The sequence below is a fragment of the Macaca nemestrina genome, chromosome 20 (assembly GCF_043159975.1).
Source record: "Macaca nemestrina isolate mMacNem1 chromosome 20, mMacNem.hap1, whole genome shotgun sequence".
NCBI lineage: Eukaryota > Metazoa > Chordata > Mammalia > Primates > Cercopithecidae > Macaca > Macaca nemestrina.
In genome coordinates, this window is record NC_092144.1 from 3,890,790 (window position 1) to 3,906,749 (window position 15,960).

The 15,960-nt window shown below is 54.4% G+C and overlaps 1 protein-coding gene across 4 annotated transcripts; it reads right to left on the reverse strand.

The window, feature by feature from the left end:
* Positions 1-149: 149 nt before the first annotated feature.
* Positions 150-15,227, reverse strand: LOC105487159 (signal transducing adaptor family member 2). Of its 4 annotated transcripts, XM_071087567.1 has the most exons (13): positions 15,020-15,225; positions 10,261-10,332; positions 9,979-10,105; positions 7,986-8,038; positions 5,819-5,919; positions 4,611-4,745; positions 3,408-3,477; positions 3,216-3,318; positions 3,034-3,099; positions 1,179-1,349; positions 1,004-1,096; positions 556-630; positions 150-298 (listed from the first exon to the last, which is right to left on the reverse strand). In XM_071087567.1, the coding sequence occupies exons 1-13, from the start codon at positions 15,119-15,121 to the stop codon at positions 234-236; spliced, it is 1,233 nt and encodes a 410-aa protein (XP_070943668.1). In that variant the 5' UTR covers positions 15,122-15,225; the 3' UTR covers positions 150-233. The 4 variants fall into 4 exon arrangements, with proteins under 4 accessions (XP_070943668.1, XP_070943669.1, XP_070943670.1 ...); XM_071087568.1 differs by lacking the exon at positions 3,034-3,099 and having other exon boundaries at positions 15,020-15,226; XM_071087569.1 differs by lacking the exon at positions 1,179-1,349 and having other exon boundaries at positions 15,020-15,226.
* Positions 15,228-15,960: the final 733 nt, after the last annotated feature.

A 15,960-nucleotide genomic window follows, 5' to 3' on the forward strand; every position in this document is an offset into this window, starting at 1 on the left:
CTGTAAAATGGGCTTTTCTCACAGGATACGCTGGTAGATTTCACTGAGCTGAGGGTCACTGGGAGTAAATGGGGCCATCTGTAGGCAGACATCTGACGGACCCCCTCGTCCCCTACTCCCCGAAGCCAAACCAGACACATGGGTCCTGGGGTCAGAGTTTTAATCCTGGGAGAAAGAATCTGGCCACTGGGCCATGCCCTGGGACTGGCCCACTGGTCCCCGGCGTGTCCGAATCAGTGCTCCAGTGCCCGCCTCTTCTCCAGCTTCTTCTGTAGCTCTGCCGTCATGTCCGCCAGCCCTGGGGGTTCAGGACCGGGAGCTGCAGCTGGCCCAGGGATCCCCAGTCCATGTCCTGCCCACTGACAGCCACCCATGACCAGCTACAGATTTGCAGGGCCCCATGCAACATGACAGTGTGCTCAAAGGCATTAGGAATTTCAAGACAGAGACAGCAGAGCCTTAAAAGACAGGGTGCTTAGGAGTGTGAGGCCCTGTGTGACTGCATGGTCACACGCCTGGGAAGCCCGCCCCGAACTGAACCCACAGACCCCTTACCGGCTGCGGGGAAGAGAGGCTGGGCTGAGCTGGCTGGCAGCTTCCTGGCCAAGCCACCATTAAAGACTCTGGGCTCTGGAAGAGAAGACAGATGAGGCCAGGTGCGGTGGCTTACGCTGGTAATCCCAGCACTTTCGGAGGCTGAGGTGGGTGGATCCCTTGAGGTCAGGAGTTCAATACCAGCCTGGACCACATGGTGAAACCCCTTCTCTACTAAAAATACAAAAATTAGATGGATGTGGTGGCAGGTGCCTGTAATCCCAGCTACTTGAGAGGCTGAGGCAGGAGAATCGCTTGAACCTGGGAGACAGGTTACAGTCAGCCGAGATCGCACCGCTGCCTGGGGCGACAGAGTGAGGTTCCATCTCAAAAATAAACAACAAAGACAGATGCGGGCTGAGGCTGGCGTGCCAACAGGTGAGGGCAGGATTTGTGGGGGGACCCCTACCTGGCTTGGGTCCAATGGAAGGCTTTGGAAACTTTGCAGGAGGCTTTGGCAACTTCTTTGGCTTCACAATGACCGGCCGACTAGAGGAAGCCACTGCGTGGACAAAAGTGTAATGTCACATCAGCTGTTAACCTGCTTCCCCAGCCCCCAGCTCTCAGCAGCTCTCCCCACCCACCATCTTGGTTCTCATAGTCAACAACTGGGGCATCTCCAATGGGGGTCACGTAGTTCTCTTCCTGGTTCGGTAGTGGGGGCAGTGGGGGTAACAGGGGCAGCTTGTCCTGGCTGGACACAGGCACAGATGCAGGTGGCAGCGGCTTGGGGCCACCTGTGCAGGGTGCAGGACCTGATGGGGAAAGGTGGTCACTGTCAAGACCCACATCATACAGGGACACCTTGGTGGGGGGTCTGTGTGCGTGCCTGGAGACATGCATATGTCCCTGTGTGTCTGTGTGCCCCCATGTATAAGTCTGTCTGTCTGGGCTGGGCGCAGTGGCTCACACCTGTAATCCCAGCACTTTGGGAGGCCGAGGTGGGCGGATCACCTGAAGTCAGGGGTTCAAGACCAGTCTAGCCAATATGGTGAAACCCTGTCTCTACTAAAAATATAAAATTAGCCTTGGCCGGGCGCGGTGGCTCAAGCCTGTAATCCCAGCACTTTGGGAGGCCGAGACGGGCGGATCATGAGGTCAGGAGATCGAGACCATCCTGGCTAACACAGTGAAACCCCGTCTCTACTAAAAAAAATACAAAAAACTAGCCGGGTGAGGTGGCGGGCGCCTGTAGTCCCAGCTACTCGGGAGGCTGAGGCAGGAGAATGGCGTGAACCCAGGAGGCGGAGCTTGCACTGAGCTGAGATCCGGCCACTGCACTCCAGCCTGGGCAAGAGAGCCAGACTCCGCCTCAAAAAAAAAAAAAAAAAAATTAGCCTGGCATGGCAGCAGGTTCCTGTAATCCCAGGCAGGAGAATCGCTTGAACCCAGGAGGGAGAGGTTGCAGTGAGCTGAGATCGCGCCACTGCACTCCAGCCTGGGTGATAGAGCGAGATTCCGTCTCAAGAAAAAAAAAAGGTCTGTATGTCTTTGTATGGCATATGCATGTACACTAATTGAATCTGGATAAGTTAAAGTACCAGGTTTGTACAAACATGCCTGTTGTGTGTATACATGTGTGACTCTGCACGCCTGCTAAGGTAGCTGCTTTAGTCCTTGTCTAGATGAATGTGTTATGCCCATGTATCTAAACATGTCTGATTTTGTGCCTGTGCATGGATGCGTCTGCATTTATGTGTACACACGTGATTGTGGGATGAGACAGGTGTATCTGTGCTACATAGTGTGTGTATGTGACTGGAATTGGGGGACATGTGTATTCATGCATGTGTGGATCTGTTGTGGCCACACAAGTATATGTCAACTTCTGGCTAGGCAGGTGGCCATAGTTCATGAATCATGCATGTGTGTGTGGATGTGGCACTTGGGGGTCCTTGCATATGCCCAGCCCAGGGAAGACCAGACTACCCACGCTACGTTCCTTTCTAGTGTGTTCTCTGCCTCCTCCTCTCACTCCACAAACAGGACCAATTCCCACCTCTTTCCCAACACCCACCCTGATTCCTGGTCCCTGGGGGGCTACTGCTGCTCTGGATGCACCTTCTGACCCCCTCAATGCCCATTTCTACCTAAGAAGATCCTTTGGGACCATCTACAAAGACCCACTCTTCTAGGAAGCTCTCCTTGCTCTGCCCCCATCTTCTCCCGAACTCCAGGCGCCTCCCCCAAGCCCAGGTTTTTCCTCCAAATTCGACCCTACAGGATGAGAGTGTCTGTGTTTAGTTCTGTCCCAAGCTGGGACTCCCGCCCTCTCCCCCAACACACACCCCGATGGCAGGGTCTGAGTCATTTCTGTCCTTGCAACTTTGGGAACAACATCAGACACAGGCGGTGCAGCCACCAAGCTGAGTGAGGGGGCGTGGCTGAATGCGGGGTCCTCGATCCCTCCCACCTCGGCCCGCGGGGAGGGGGCGTCACCTGGGCCCAGGGCGGAGGGCGCCACCCACACACTCTCGCCATTCTCCTTATCGGCTTCCACGTAGCCTGGAACAGAGAAGGCGTCCTGGAGCAAGCGCGGCGGCCAGGGGCGGCTCCGTCCGTCCAAGCGGGGGCGGGAGAGGTGAGAACTGGGCCCCCAAACTCCCCGAAGGCGCACCCACCTAGCACCTTCTCGTAGTCCTCGTCCAACAGGAATGGCACCAGCGCCTTTTTGGTGTGCGACACGAAATAGTTGACCACGGCGTCCAGGGAGGTGCAAGAGAACTGGGGGCAGATGGGGGAGGGGTCAGGCTGCTGGGGAAGGGACGCGGATCCCACAAAGGCACTTCTAGGGACCCCGGCCCAACGCTCACCGGCTCTTCCACGTCGATCACGTACTTGGGGCCCTCCCGCTTCACCTTGTAATGCCGGACCACGTGCGTCCTGCACCAGCAGAAAGCGAGTGAGTGGCTCAGCCCAGGCTCCCACACCGCCCCCCAGGGAAGGCCCCGCTCCGACTCCAGGCTCCTCCCCCAATAGAAACAGGTCCATACTGGCTCTGTCCCCACAGAAGGTCCAGCCACTGACTGGCTCCACCCTGTGAAGGACCTAAGCCCCTCTATCCTCCCGCAGCATTGACTGAACCGACCCACCCCCACAGAAGACCCCACCCCTAGTTTTGGCACCACCTCTAGGGAGGGACCAGGCCAGACTGACAACAGTCTGGGAAAGGTCAGCCCCTAATTCTGGCACCGCGCCTAGGACGAACCAGGCCCAAAAGACTCCGCCCCAGGTAGGCCCCTCCCCCTGTAGTGGCTCCACCCCCCGGCCCCGACTCCACCTTCTACATCGCCTTGCCCAACCCTGGACTGGGCTTGAGGATTTGGCAAAAGGCTCTAACTCCGCCCCTAGGGTGGCCCCGCCTCCATAGCCCTATTCAACTTCCAAATGGTCATGGCCGTGACTCCACCCATAGATCCGGACTCTGCCCAAAGAGCCCATTCCCACCCTTGGATTTAACTTCATCCCCTCCAGTGGCCCAGACCTGGCCCTTGCGTACCTGACGTTCCGGAGGAGCCGACCCTAACCGAGGGGTCTGACTCCACCTGCAGGGAGTCCCAGCTCCTAACCCAAGACCTGACTCCTCCTGCCTGGGCTCTACCTTCTTCCCCAGGCATTGACCCCGTACTTGGGGCAAGGCCAACCTCAGGATCCCACGACCCCGGAGCTCTGACTCCGCCCCCAGCCTCTCCTGCTTAGCTCTGACTGCACCCCCATCCCGCCCACCCCAGCTCTGACTCCGCCCGCAGTGTGCTCTGCTCAGCTCTGGCTCGGTCCCCAGTCTCCCCTGCTGAGGTCTGACTCCGCCCCCAGTCTCCCATGCTCAGCTCTGACTCCACCCCCAGCCCGCCCAGCCCAGCTCTGACTCCTCCCCCAATCCGCCCAGCTCAGCTCTGACTCCGCCCCCAGTTCGCCCTTCTCAGCTCTGGCTCGGGTAGGGCTCCGCCCCTGCTTCTAACCACGCCCCCCCGCCTACCCTCCTCCCCACCCAGGGCTCCCGAGACGCGCATGCGCACCCATTGTGCATCTGCCGCGTGGTGACCGACACGCCGTCAGCACCGTCCCCGCTGGGCCGCAGCAGCAGGTTCCCGCACTCGGGGTAGCGCTCCAGGAGCAGTTGTGCCTCCAGCCGGCTCACCTTCAGGAAGCACCTGTGGAGGGCCGCGTCACCCACTCGGGACCCCGGAGACCAAGTCCGCTCTTCCGCACGTAAACCCCGCCTCCTCTGAGACCCAGCCCCGTCCCCATCCCCTAGGCCCAGGAGACCCTGCCCTGCTCTCCAGACCCAGGCCCCTTCCATGGAGGCACAGTCTGGCCTTCCGGGCTCCTAGTTTTTGTGGCTTTTTTTTTTGAGACAGAGTTTTGCTCTTGTTGCCCAGGCTGGAGTGCAATGGAGCGATCTCGGCTCACCGCAACCTCCGCCTCCCGGGTTCAAGCGATTCTCCTGCCTCCGCCTCCCGAGTAGCTGGGATTATAGGCATGCGCCACTAGACCCGCCTAATTTTTGTATTTTTAGTAGAGACGGGATTTCTGCATGTTGTTCAAGCTGGTCTCGAACTCCCGACCTCAGATGATCTGCCCGCTTAGGCCTCCCAAGGTGCTGGGATTACACGCGTGAGCCACTGCACCCGACCGGGTTTTTTGTTTGTTTGTTTAGAGACGGGGTCTCGCGATGTTGCCCAGGCTGGTCTCGAACTGGGGTCAAGCAATCCTCCCGCCTCGATCTCCCAAAATGCTGAGATGACAGGCACGAGCCACCGTGGCCAGCCAGGCTCCTAATTCTGGCCCTGGGGGGAGGCCCTGCCCGCCTTCCTAATCACCAAGAACCGCCCACAAAGATGATGCTCCGCCCCCAATCCAGGCCCCGCCTCTGGGGTCCCGGATACCCTCTCCTACAAATAACCCCTCCCCGGAGACGAAGCCCCACCTTCTAGACACCTAGACTGACCACCCCCAGACCCTGTCCCCACTCCTCAGGCCTAGGCCCCGCCTCTGAAGACCCTTCCAGTCCTCTAGGCCCCTAGACCCGCTCCTGGAGATCCTGCCCCGTCTCCCAGCATGTGCCTTAACTCCCCCTCCCCCTTCCCCACCCCCCAGCCCCAATGCCATCGTCTTGCAAAATCCAAGACCCAACTCCAGGGGACTCAGCTCACGGCCCACCCTCAGCCACACACCCACCTCCCGTCCCCATTCTGCAGCCCCTCGGGACAGGCGGGGCACTCACGAGGGTGTCTCCAGTGCACGGCGCGCCTCCTCTTTGGCCAAGACTTCAGCCATCATGTATAGGTGCCCAGGAAGCAGGGTCAGGTTGGACGGGACACGGAGCTGAGGGGCGATCGAGGGACAGTGACTGCACCCGGCCGGCCGGGAATGGACGGCTGTGCCCAAGTCACAGAGTGGCAAACTGAGGCCAGAGCTCAGAGCCATGAACTCTGACACCTCAGAGGGCAAAGAGGGCATCGAGAGGGTGCAGAGGAGTTGAGTGAAAGTAGATGCTGGGGCTAGGCGCGGTGGCTCATGCCTGTCATTCCAGCACTTTGGGAGGCCCAGGCGGGCAGATCACCTTAGGTCAGGAGTTTGAGACCACCCTGGGCAACATGGCGAAACCCCGTTTGTACTAAAAATACAAAAAATTAGCCGGACGTGGTGGCAGACACCTGTAATCCCAGCTACTCCGGAGGCTGGGGCAGGAGAATCACTTGAACCCGGGAAGGCGGAGGCTGCAGTGAGCCGAGATCACGCCATTGCACTCCAGCCTGGGTGACAGAGTGAGACTCCGTTCCCCGCTCCCCTCACCCACCAAAAAAAAAAAAAAAAAAAAAAGTAGATGCTGGAATCTCAAACTAAAGTCTTCAGGGGCCAGTCTGGTCTCAAACTCAATGGCCTGCCAGGGCAAGGCAGGAAACAGTCAAATCAGAGGGAAAATGGGAAGGTAGACTAAAATTCCCTGTTGATAAATGATGTCAGCTAATTTTTTTAAATTTAGCACTCTGTGGCCAGGCATGGTGGCTCACGTCTATAATCCCATCACTTCGGGAGGCCAAGGAGGGTGGATCGCTTGAGCACAGAAGTTGGAGACCACCCTGGGCAACATAGTGAGACCCTGCTCTACAAAAAATTTTAAAAATTAATGAGATGTGGTAGTGTGTGCCTGTAGTCCCAGCTACTTGGGAGGCTGAGGCAGGAGGACTGCTTGAGCCTGGGAGTTGGAGGCTGCAGTGAGCTATGATCACACCACTGCACTCCAGCCTCAGCAACAGAGAGAGACCCTGTCTCAAAAAAATAAAATAAGAGGCCGGGCGCGGTGGCTCATACCTGTAATCCCAGCACTTTGGGAGGCTGAGGTGGGTGGATCACGAGGTCAGGAGATCGAGCTGACACAGTGAAACCCCGTCTCTACTAAAATACAAAAAAAATTAGCCCGGCGTGGTGGCGGACGCCTGTAGTCCCAGTTGCTGGGGAGGCTGAGGCGTGAACCCGGGAGGTGGAGCTTGCAGTGAGCCAAGACTGTACCACTGCACTCCAGCCTGGGCAACAGAGCCAGACTCCATCTCAAAAATAATAATAATAATAATAATAAAATAAAATAAGAAATACAGCTGGTCGCTGTGGCTCATGCCTGTAATCCCAGCACTTTGGGTGGCCGAGGTGGGCCGATCACTCGAGGTTAGGAGTTTGAGACAAGCCTGGCCAACAGGTTGAAACCCCATGTATACTAAAAAAACAAAAATTAGTCAGGCGTGGTGGCGGATGCCTGTAATCCCAGCTACTCGGGAGGCTGAGGCATGAGAATTGCTTGAACCGGGGAGGCAGAGGTTGCAGTGAGCTGAGATCGTACCACTGCACTCCAGCCTGGGCAACAGAGCAAGACTTAGTCTCAAAAAAATAAAACAAAATTTAGCATTCAGTTGATAAAACAAAGGATGTTTATGGGGTATATTTGCTCCAAGGTTTGAGGCCAGTGTACTATACTCTGGAGGTTTGTTTGGAGAATGAAAGATGGAAAGAAAAAGGAGGCCTTTTTTTTTTTTTTTTTTTTTTTTTGAGACGGAGTCTTGCTCCGTCGCCCAGGCTGGAGTGCAGTGGCCGGATCTCAGCTCACTGCAAGCTCCGCCTCCCGGGTTTACACCATTCTCCGGCCTCAGCCTCCCGATTAGCTGGGACTACAGGCGCCCGCCACCTCGCCCGGCTAGTTTTTTGTATTTTTTAGTAGAGACGGGGTTTCACCGGGTTAGCCAGGATGGTCTCGATCTCCTGACCTCGTGATCCGCCCGTCTCGGCCTCCCAAAGTGCTGGGATTACAGGCTTGAGCCACCGCGCCCCGCCAAAAGGAGGCTTTTTGAGGAGATCTGGCGAATGGGACAGAGGGCGCAGAGAGCCACTGCTCTTACCTCCACCACCGTTAAGATGAAGCCTTTCCACATTTCCCGACACTCCAAGGTCTCTACCTAGGGAACAAAAGAAAGAAAAGAATCCATGTCAGTGAATCTCAGTCTACTCATCAATGAAATGGGACTAGGGAAGAGTCCCTGCTTCAAAGGGCTGTTTTCTTTTTTCTTTTTCTTCTTCTTTTTTTTTTTTTTTTTTTTTTGAGATGGAGTCTCATTCTGTCTCCCAGGCTGGAGTGCAGTGGCATGATCTCAGCTAAGTGCAACCTCCACCTCCCGGGTTCAAGGGATTCTCCTGCCTCAGCCTCCTGAGTAGCTGGGACTATAGGCATGCACCACCTCGCCTAGCTTTTTTTTTTCTCTTAGACATGAGGGTCTCACTTTGTTGCCCAGGCTAGTCTTGAACTCCTGGGCTCAAGCTATCCTTCTGCCTTGGCCTCTCAAAGTGCTCAGATTACAGGTGTGAGCCACCATGCCTGGCTGATGTTATAATTTTTGATGTTATTATATCTACATTTGGAAAACATAGGTCAGGCTGGATGCAGTGGCTCACCCCTATAATCCCAGCATTTTGGGAGGTCAAGGTGGGAGGATCACTTGAGCCTAGGAGTTCAAGACCAGACTGGGTAACATAGCGAGCCCCCGTCTCTACAAAAAATAAAGTCTTAGCCAGGCATAGTGGAGTGTGCTTGGCTGAGGTGGGAGAATTGCTTGAGCCTGGGAGGTCCAGGCTGCAGTGAGCTATGATCTCATTACTGCACTCCAGCCTGGGCGACGAGCAAGACCCTGTCTCAAAATAAAATCATAAATAAAATAAAATAATAGAAAAACATAGATCAGTTCGCAGACCTGTCATGCTCTAAACCCTTCCATAGGCCAGGCACAGTGACTCTCGCTTGTAATCCTAGCACTTTGGGAGGCCGAGGTGGGCGGATCACTTGAGGTCAGGAGGTCAAGACCAGCCTGGCCAACATGGTGAAATCCTGTCTCTACCAAAAATACAAAAATTAGCCGCACGTGGTGGCACACGCCTGTAATCCCAGCTACTAAGGAGGATCACTTATACCTGGGAGGCAGAGGTTGTAGTGAGCCAAGATTGCGCCATTGCACTCCAGCCTGGGCGATAAGAGTGAAACTGTCTCAAAAAAAATAAAATAAAATAAACCCTCGGCTGGGCGCGGTGGCTCACGCCTGTAATCCCAGCAGTTTGGGAGGCCGAGGTGGGTGGATCACCTGAGGTCAGGAGTTCGAGACCAGCATGGCCAACATGGTGAAACCCCGTCTCTACTAAAGATTCAAAAAATTAGCCAGGAGTGGTGGCACACACCTGTAATCCCAACTACTCGGGAGGCAGAGGCAAGAGAATCGCTTGAATCCGGGAGGCGGAGGTTGCAGTGAGCCAAGATCGTGCCATCACACTCCAACCTGGGTGATGGGATGAGACTTGGTCTCAAAAAAAAAAAAAAAAGAAATAAAATAAAATAAAATAAACCCTCCCATAGCACCAGCTCCTTTGGGGTCAAGACCCAAGTCTTAGGCCGGGCGCGGTGGCTCAAGCCTGTAATCCCAGCACTTTGGGAGGCCGAGACGGGCGGATCACGAGGTCAGGAGATCGAGACTATCCTGGCTAACACGGTGAAACCCCGTCTCTACTAAAAAATACAAAAAACTAGCTGGGCGAGGTGGCGGGCGCCTGTAGTCCCAGCTACTCGGGAGGCTGAGGCAGGAGAATGGCGTGAACCCGGGAGGCGGAGCTTGCAGTGAGCTGAGATCCGGCCACTGCACTCCAGCCTGGGCGACAGAGCGAGACTCCGTCTCAAAAAAAAAAAAAAAAAAAAAAAAAAAAAAAAAAAAAAAAAAAAAAAAAGACCCAAGTCTTACCCAGGGCCCACAGGGCCCTGTAATACCTGCCCCTTTGTGGTTGGCACAGTGGAGGGGAGGGGCATTTGAGCATCTCCTGCCAGCACCTCTCCTCAGCACCCCTCCACCGAGGGACCTACCTTGAACTTGATCTCCTGATTCCGGAGAATCAGGCTGAAGTGGGTGCCAGGGTCACGTGAGCTTCCCCAGGGAATCTCATCAGTGAGTTTCTCAAATGCTCCCAGGTTGAGCTTCTCCACGTGCTGGGGGCACAGAAGCAGGGGGTCTGGGCACCAGTTCCTTGGCCTCCAGGCCCCCTGGATGATGTAGCAGCCATCATGGCCACACCATCCTCATTGTCTGCTTGGTCTCTGGGGTCAAGGGAAGGCCAGCTCTGGAGCCTCCATTCCCATCTTACCTGGAAGTCCCGATTGCTATTGTAGAAATAAATGGTGAGACCCTGGAGGCCTGCCCAGAACTTCTTGTAATCCTGGGGACCAGAGGTGCAGAAAGAAGAGGTGAGGTGGCCAGGCTGAGTACCTCTCATGTACTCAGTCCTGCCTCGGGGCCTTTGCACTGATCGTGCTCTCCCACGCTGCCCCCAGATCTTGATCACCTCCTGCCTTGAGTTTCTGATCAAATGTTGCCTTCTCGGGGAGACCCACCCCACCCACATCCCAGCTTCTGGGTATCCGTTTTCCTCTGAGAAAGGACCAGACGGAACCTTGACATGATGAAGGACCCAGAGCAACCCCCGCCAATCTATAGAGATGGGGGCTCTAGGGGTGAGTTGAACTAACTGGTTTAATGGTGTCCCATCCATCTGCCATCATCCAGCTACCCACTAGCCATCTATCTATCATCCATCTATCCATCCACCCACCCACCCATTCATCCATCCACCTACCATTCACCCATTCATCTATCCATGCATCCACTCACCATCCATCCACCAATCTGTCCACCCACCCACTCATCCACACATCTATCCATACAGTTACTCATCCACCTACCATTCACCCATTCATTCATCTATCCATCCACCCACCATCCATCCACCAATCCGTCCACCCACCCACCCATCCACACATCTATCCATCCTGTTACTCATCCACCCACCTGCCCACCCATTCATCCATCCACCTACCATTCACCCATCCATTCATCTGTCCATCCACCCACTCATCCATCCATCACCCCATCCATCTATCCATCATCCAACCATTCATGATCCATCCATCCGCTCATTCATCCATACATACATCACCCACCATCCATCCAGTCATCCATCTACCCACTTATCCATCTGTCCACCCATCCGTCCATCCATCCATCCCTACATCATCTATGCATCCATCTATCAATCCACCCACCGTCCATCATCCATCCACCCACTCATCCATGCATCCATACATGCATCTACTCATCTATCCATGCATCCCTCCATCATCCATCCATTCACTCATCCATCCATCTACTCATCCCTCCATCATCCATCCACCTACTCATCCATCCATCCACTCATCCCTCCATCATCCATCTATGCACTCGTCCATCTATCCATCATCCATCCACCCACCCATCTGCCCATTCATCCATCCATCCCGCAACTCATCCATCCATCCAGCCATCCACTTATCCGTCCATACATCCCTCCATCATGCATCCACCTACTCATCCATCCATCCACTCATCCCTCCATCATCCATCCATGCACTCGTCCATCTATCCATCATCCACCCACCCACCCAACTGCCCGTTCATCCATCCATCCCCCAACTCATCCATCCATCCAGCCAGCCAGCCAACCATCCAATCATCCATCCATACATCCCTCCATCATGTATCCACCTACTCACCCATCTATCATCCATCCACGCACTTGTCCATCCATCCATCATCCACCCACTTGTATATGCACTCATCCATCCATCCACACATCCTCTCAGCCACCATCCAGCCCGCATCTATCCATTCACCAAGCCTCCACTCATCCCCCCATCTACTCATCCACCTGTCCATCCGTAGACACACGCACAGGTACACACAGGCATTTACCTAACATTTGCTGAAGGCTTTTTATGTGCTAGCCCTCCTCCGGGCACTGGGACTAGATCAATACGGGATTAAACACCGTATTACCAGTTACCATATTGCTTTACTATGTACCCACGATGTGCTGTTGGGCAAGTCATTTGAGCCATCTTTTTCTGTTTCCCCAGCTGTAAAATGATGATAACAATGGTGCCAAGTCTGGAGGATCTCATGAGAATTAGGTGACTTTCCACATGGGAAGCACCGGGGCCTGCGCTGAGTTGAGTCCTCAACATGTGAACTGTGACTACAGCCCTAACTCCCCTATTTCCGAAGACAAAAAACTGAGACTCAAAGATTAAGTCAGTTGCAAAAGGCCTGGGAGTAAGGAAAGTGTGGAGCCGGGATTAGAACCTGGGTCTTCTGAATTCGGGTCCATGATCTTTTTTGTTTTGGTTTGTTTTTTGTTGTTGTTTTGGGTTTTTTGTTTTGTTTTGTTTTATTTTGTTATTGAGGCAGAGTCTCACTCTGTCACCCAGGCTGGAGTACAGTGGCATGATCACGGCTCACTGCAAGCTCTGCTTCCTGGGTTCACACCATTCTCCTGCCTCAACCACCTGAGTAGCCGGGACTACAGGTGCCCGCCACCACGCCCGGTTAATTTTTTGTATTTTTAGTAGATACGGGGTTTCACCGTGTTAGCCAGGATGGTCTTGATCTCCTGACCTGGTGATCCGCCTGCCTCGGCCTCCCAAAGTGCTGGGATTACAGGCGTGAAGTGTTGTGTTTTGTTTTGTTTTGTTTTGTTTTGTTGTTTTTTTTTTTTTTTTTTTGAGACGGAGTCTCGCTGTGTCTCCCAGGCTGGAGTGCAGTGGCGCGATCTCGGCTCACTGCAAGCTCCGCCCCCTGGGTTCACGCCATTCTCCCGACTCAGCCTCCCAAGTAGCTGGGACTACAGGCGCCCGCTACCACGCCCGGCTAATTTTTTTGTATTTTTAGTAGAGACGGGGTTTCACCGTGTTAGCCAGGATAGTCTCGATCTCCTGACCTCGTGATCCACCCGCCTCGGCCTCCCAAAGTGCTGGGATTACAGGCTTGAGCCACCGCGCCCGGCCTTTGTTTTGTTTTTAAGAGACAAGTCTCGCTCTGTCGCCCAGGCTGGAGTGCAGTAGTGCGATCTCGGCTTACTGGAACCTCTGCCTCCCGGGTTCAAGCGATTCTCCCGCCTCAGCTTCTCAAGTAGCTGCGACTACAAGTGCATACCACCACATCCGGCTAATTTTTGTATTTTTTAGTAGAGATGGGGTTTCACGATATGTTGGCCAGGCTGGTCTCAAATTCCTGACCTCAAGTGATCCACTAGCCTCGGCCTCCCAAACTGTTGGGATTACAGGTGTGAGCCGCTGCGTCTGGCCTTCTTTTTTTTTTTTTTTTTTTTTTTTTTTTTTGAGACAGAGTCTCACTCTGTTACCCAGGCTGAAGTACAGTGGCACCATCTCAGCTCACTGCAACCTCCGCCTCTCAGGTTCAAATGATTCTCCTGCCTCTGCCTCCCAAGTAGCTGGGATTAAGGTGCCTGCCACCATGCCTGGCTAATTTTTGTATTTTTTAGTAGAGACGAGGTTTCACCATGTTGGCCACGTTGGTCTCGAACTCCTGACCTCGGGTGATCTGCCCACCTCGGCCTCCCAAAGTGCTGAGATTACAGGCATAGCCACTGTGCCCGGCCTTCCCCATTATCTTTCTTCACTGCAGTGATCCACTGCCTCCAAAGTGTTTGCTGGTTGGGGAGGATTTGGATGCATGGAGGTAGAAGGGAAGTCCACTCCACTACAGGTAAGGGGACCTCAGGGGCAGAGGCGGGGACATGGGCAGGGCAGGGAAGAGCTGAGGTGTTTGTTTTGATCTGTATCAGAAAATGAGGCAGGCACGGTGGCTCACACCTCCAGCACTTTGGGAGGCTGAGGCAGGAGGATTGCTTAAGGCCAAGAATTTGAGACCAGCCTGGGCAACATAGCAAGACCCCCCCTTTTTTTTTTTTTTTTTTTTTAGACGTAGTCTCGCTCTGTTGCCAGCCTGGAGTGCAGTGGCACAGTCTCGGCTCACTGCAACCTCTGCCTCCTGGGTTCAAGCGATTCTCCTGCCTCAGCCTCCCGAGTAACTGGGATCACAGGCACGCACCACCACACATGGCTAATTTTTGTATTTTTAATAGAGACGGGGTTTCACCCTGGTGGCCAGGCCAGTCTCAAACTCCTGACTTCAGGTGATCCACCCGCCTTGGCCTCCCTAAATGCTGGGATTACAGGCGTGAGCCACTGCACCTGGCCAGCAAGACCCTATCTTTAAAAAAAAAAAAAAAAAAATTAGGCCAGAAAAATTAGGCCAAAAAATTAGCCAGAAGAGGCGGTGCACGCCTGTAGTCCCAGCTCCTCAGGAGGCTGGGGCAGGAGGTTCACTTGAGCCCAGGAGTTTGAGGCTACAGTGAGCCATGATCATGCCCCTGCACTCCAGCCTGGGTGACAGAGTAACTCTGTCTTTAAAAAAAAGAAAGAAAGAAAATGAATATGGGGCATAGGGAAGGAGAGATGGGGCCTCAGGGAGAACGGAGGGGCTGGGGGAGACATAAGGACATACACACACATGCACGCACTGTCCATGGCCACTATCTGTCCTGTGGAATGTGGCCCCCACCAGCTCTTACTGTCCTCACATGTCACCTGTCCCGGCCTTCACCCCAGCAGCTGAGGTTCCCCGAGTTTGTCCTGGGCTGGGAGCAGGAGGAAGCCCGGGAGTCAGAGGGCTCCCCGTTTCCTGGAGAAAGTGCCTGATCTTGTTTGTACTCAGGAGAATGAACGAGAGACAAAAGCAAAGATTGAGACAGAGAGAGAGACTGAGACGGACATTGGGAGAGACAGAAGGGCCAGGGAGAGAGAAGGAGAAAAAGAAACCACAGACACATGGAAACAGAGATGACGCACAGAGAGGCAGATGGCCAGAACCCACGCCAGCCCCCAGCCCGCGCCCTGCCCCATCCAGCACCCACTGCACCCCTCTTGGCGAGTGAGGAGACTGGGGCTCAGAGAGGTGCTGCAGCTCCCCGCGGTGACCCAACAGGGCCAGCCCCCGCCTCCCTACCTTACCCGGTCACAGGACCCCTTCTTCTCTAGAAAGCTCTCATAGTAGTGTGAAGGCAGGACACCCTTAGGCTTGGGGACCCGGGGTGGCTTCACGGCAGAGGCCATGGCAGGGCCAGGGTCTTCCGCCTGGCCTCTCCTTCCAGTGGGTGCCCCAGCTGGGCCAGAAAGCTGAGAAACAGGTTCCAGGGGAGTTTCCTGTGTCAGCCCGTCAACTCCCTCCCCTGCCAGGGCTGGGCAGAGGCTGAGCCGGGCAGGTCCATGATCTAGGGAAATCCCCGCCTCTCTGGCATGGAACCAAGAAGAAAGAGAATGTATACGTTTAATTTTTTTTTTTTTTGAGACGGAGTCTCGCTCTGTTGCCCAGACTGAAGTGCAGTGGCACAATCTCGGCTCACTGCAAGCTCCACCTCCTGGGTTCACGCCATTCTCCTGCCTCAGCCTCCCAAGTAGCTGGGACTACAGGCGCCCGCCACCATGCCTGGCTAATTTTTTGTATTTTCAGTAGAGGTGGGGTTTCACTGTGTTAGCCAGGATGGTCTCGATCTCCTGACTTCGTGATCCAACCGCCTTGACCTCCCAAAGTGCTGGGATTACAGGCGTGAGCCACTGCGCCCAGCCAAGAATGTATAAGTTTACTTGAATGGGAGAATAATCTTGGCTACATCTGCAAAGAGAGATACATTGTCTGTCTCTTTATTTATTTATTTATTTATTCTATTTTGAGACGGAGTTTCACTCTGTTACCCAGGCTAGACTGCAGTGGTGCAATCTTGGCTCACTGTGACCTTTGCCTCCCGGGTTCAAGAGATTCTCCTGCGTCAATCTCCTGACTAGCTTGGACTGCAGGTGCCTGCCACCACGCCTGGCTAATTTTTATATTTGTAGTAGAGACGAGGTTTCACCATGTTGGCTCAGGCTGGTCTCGAATTCCTGACCCCAAGTTT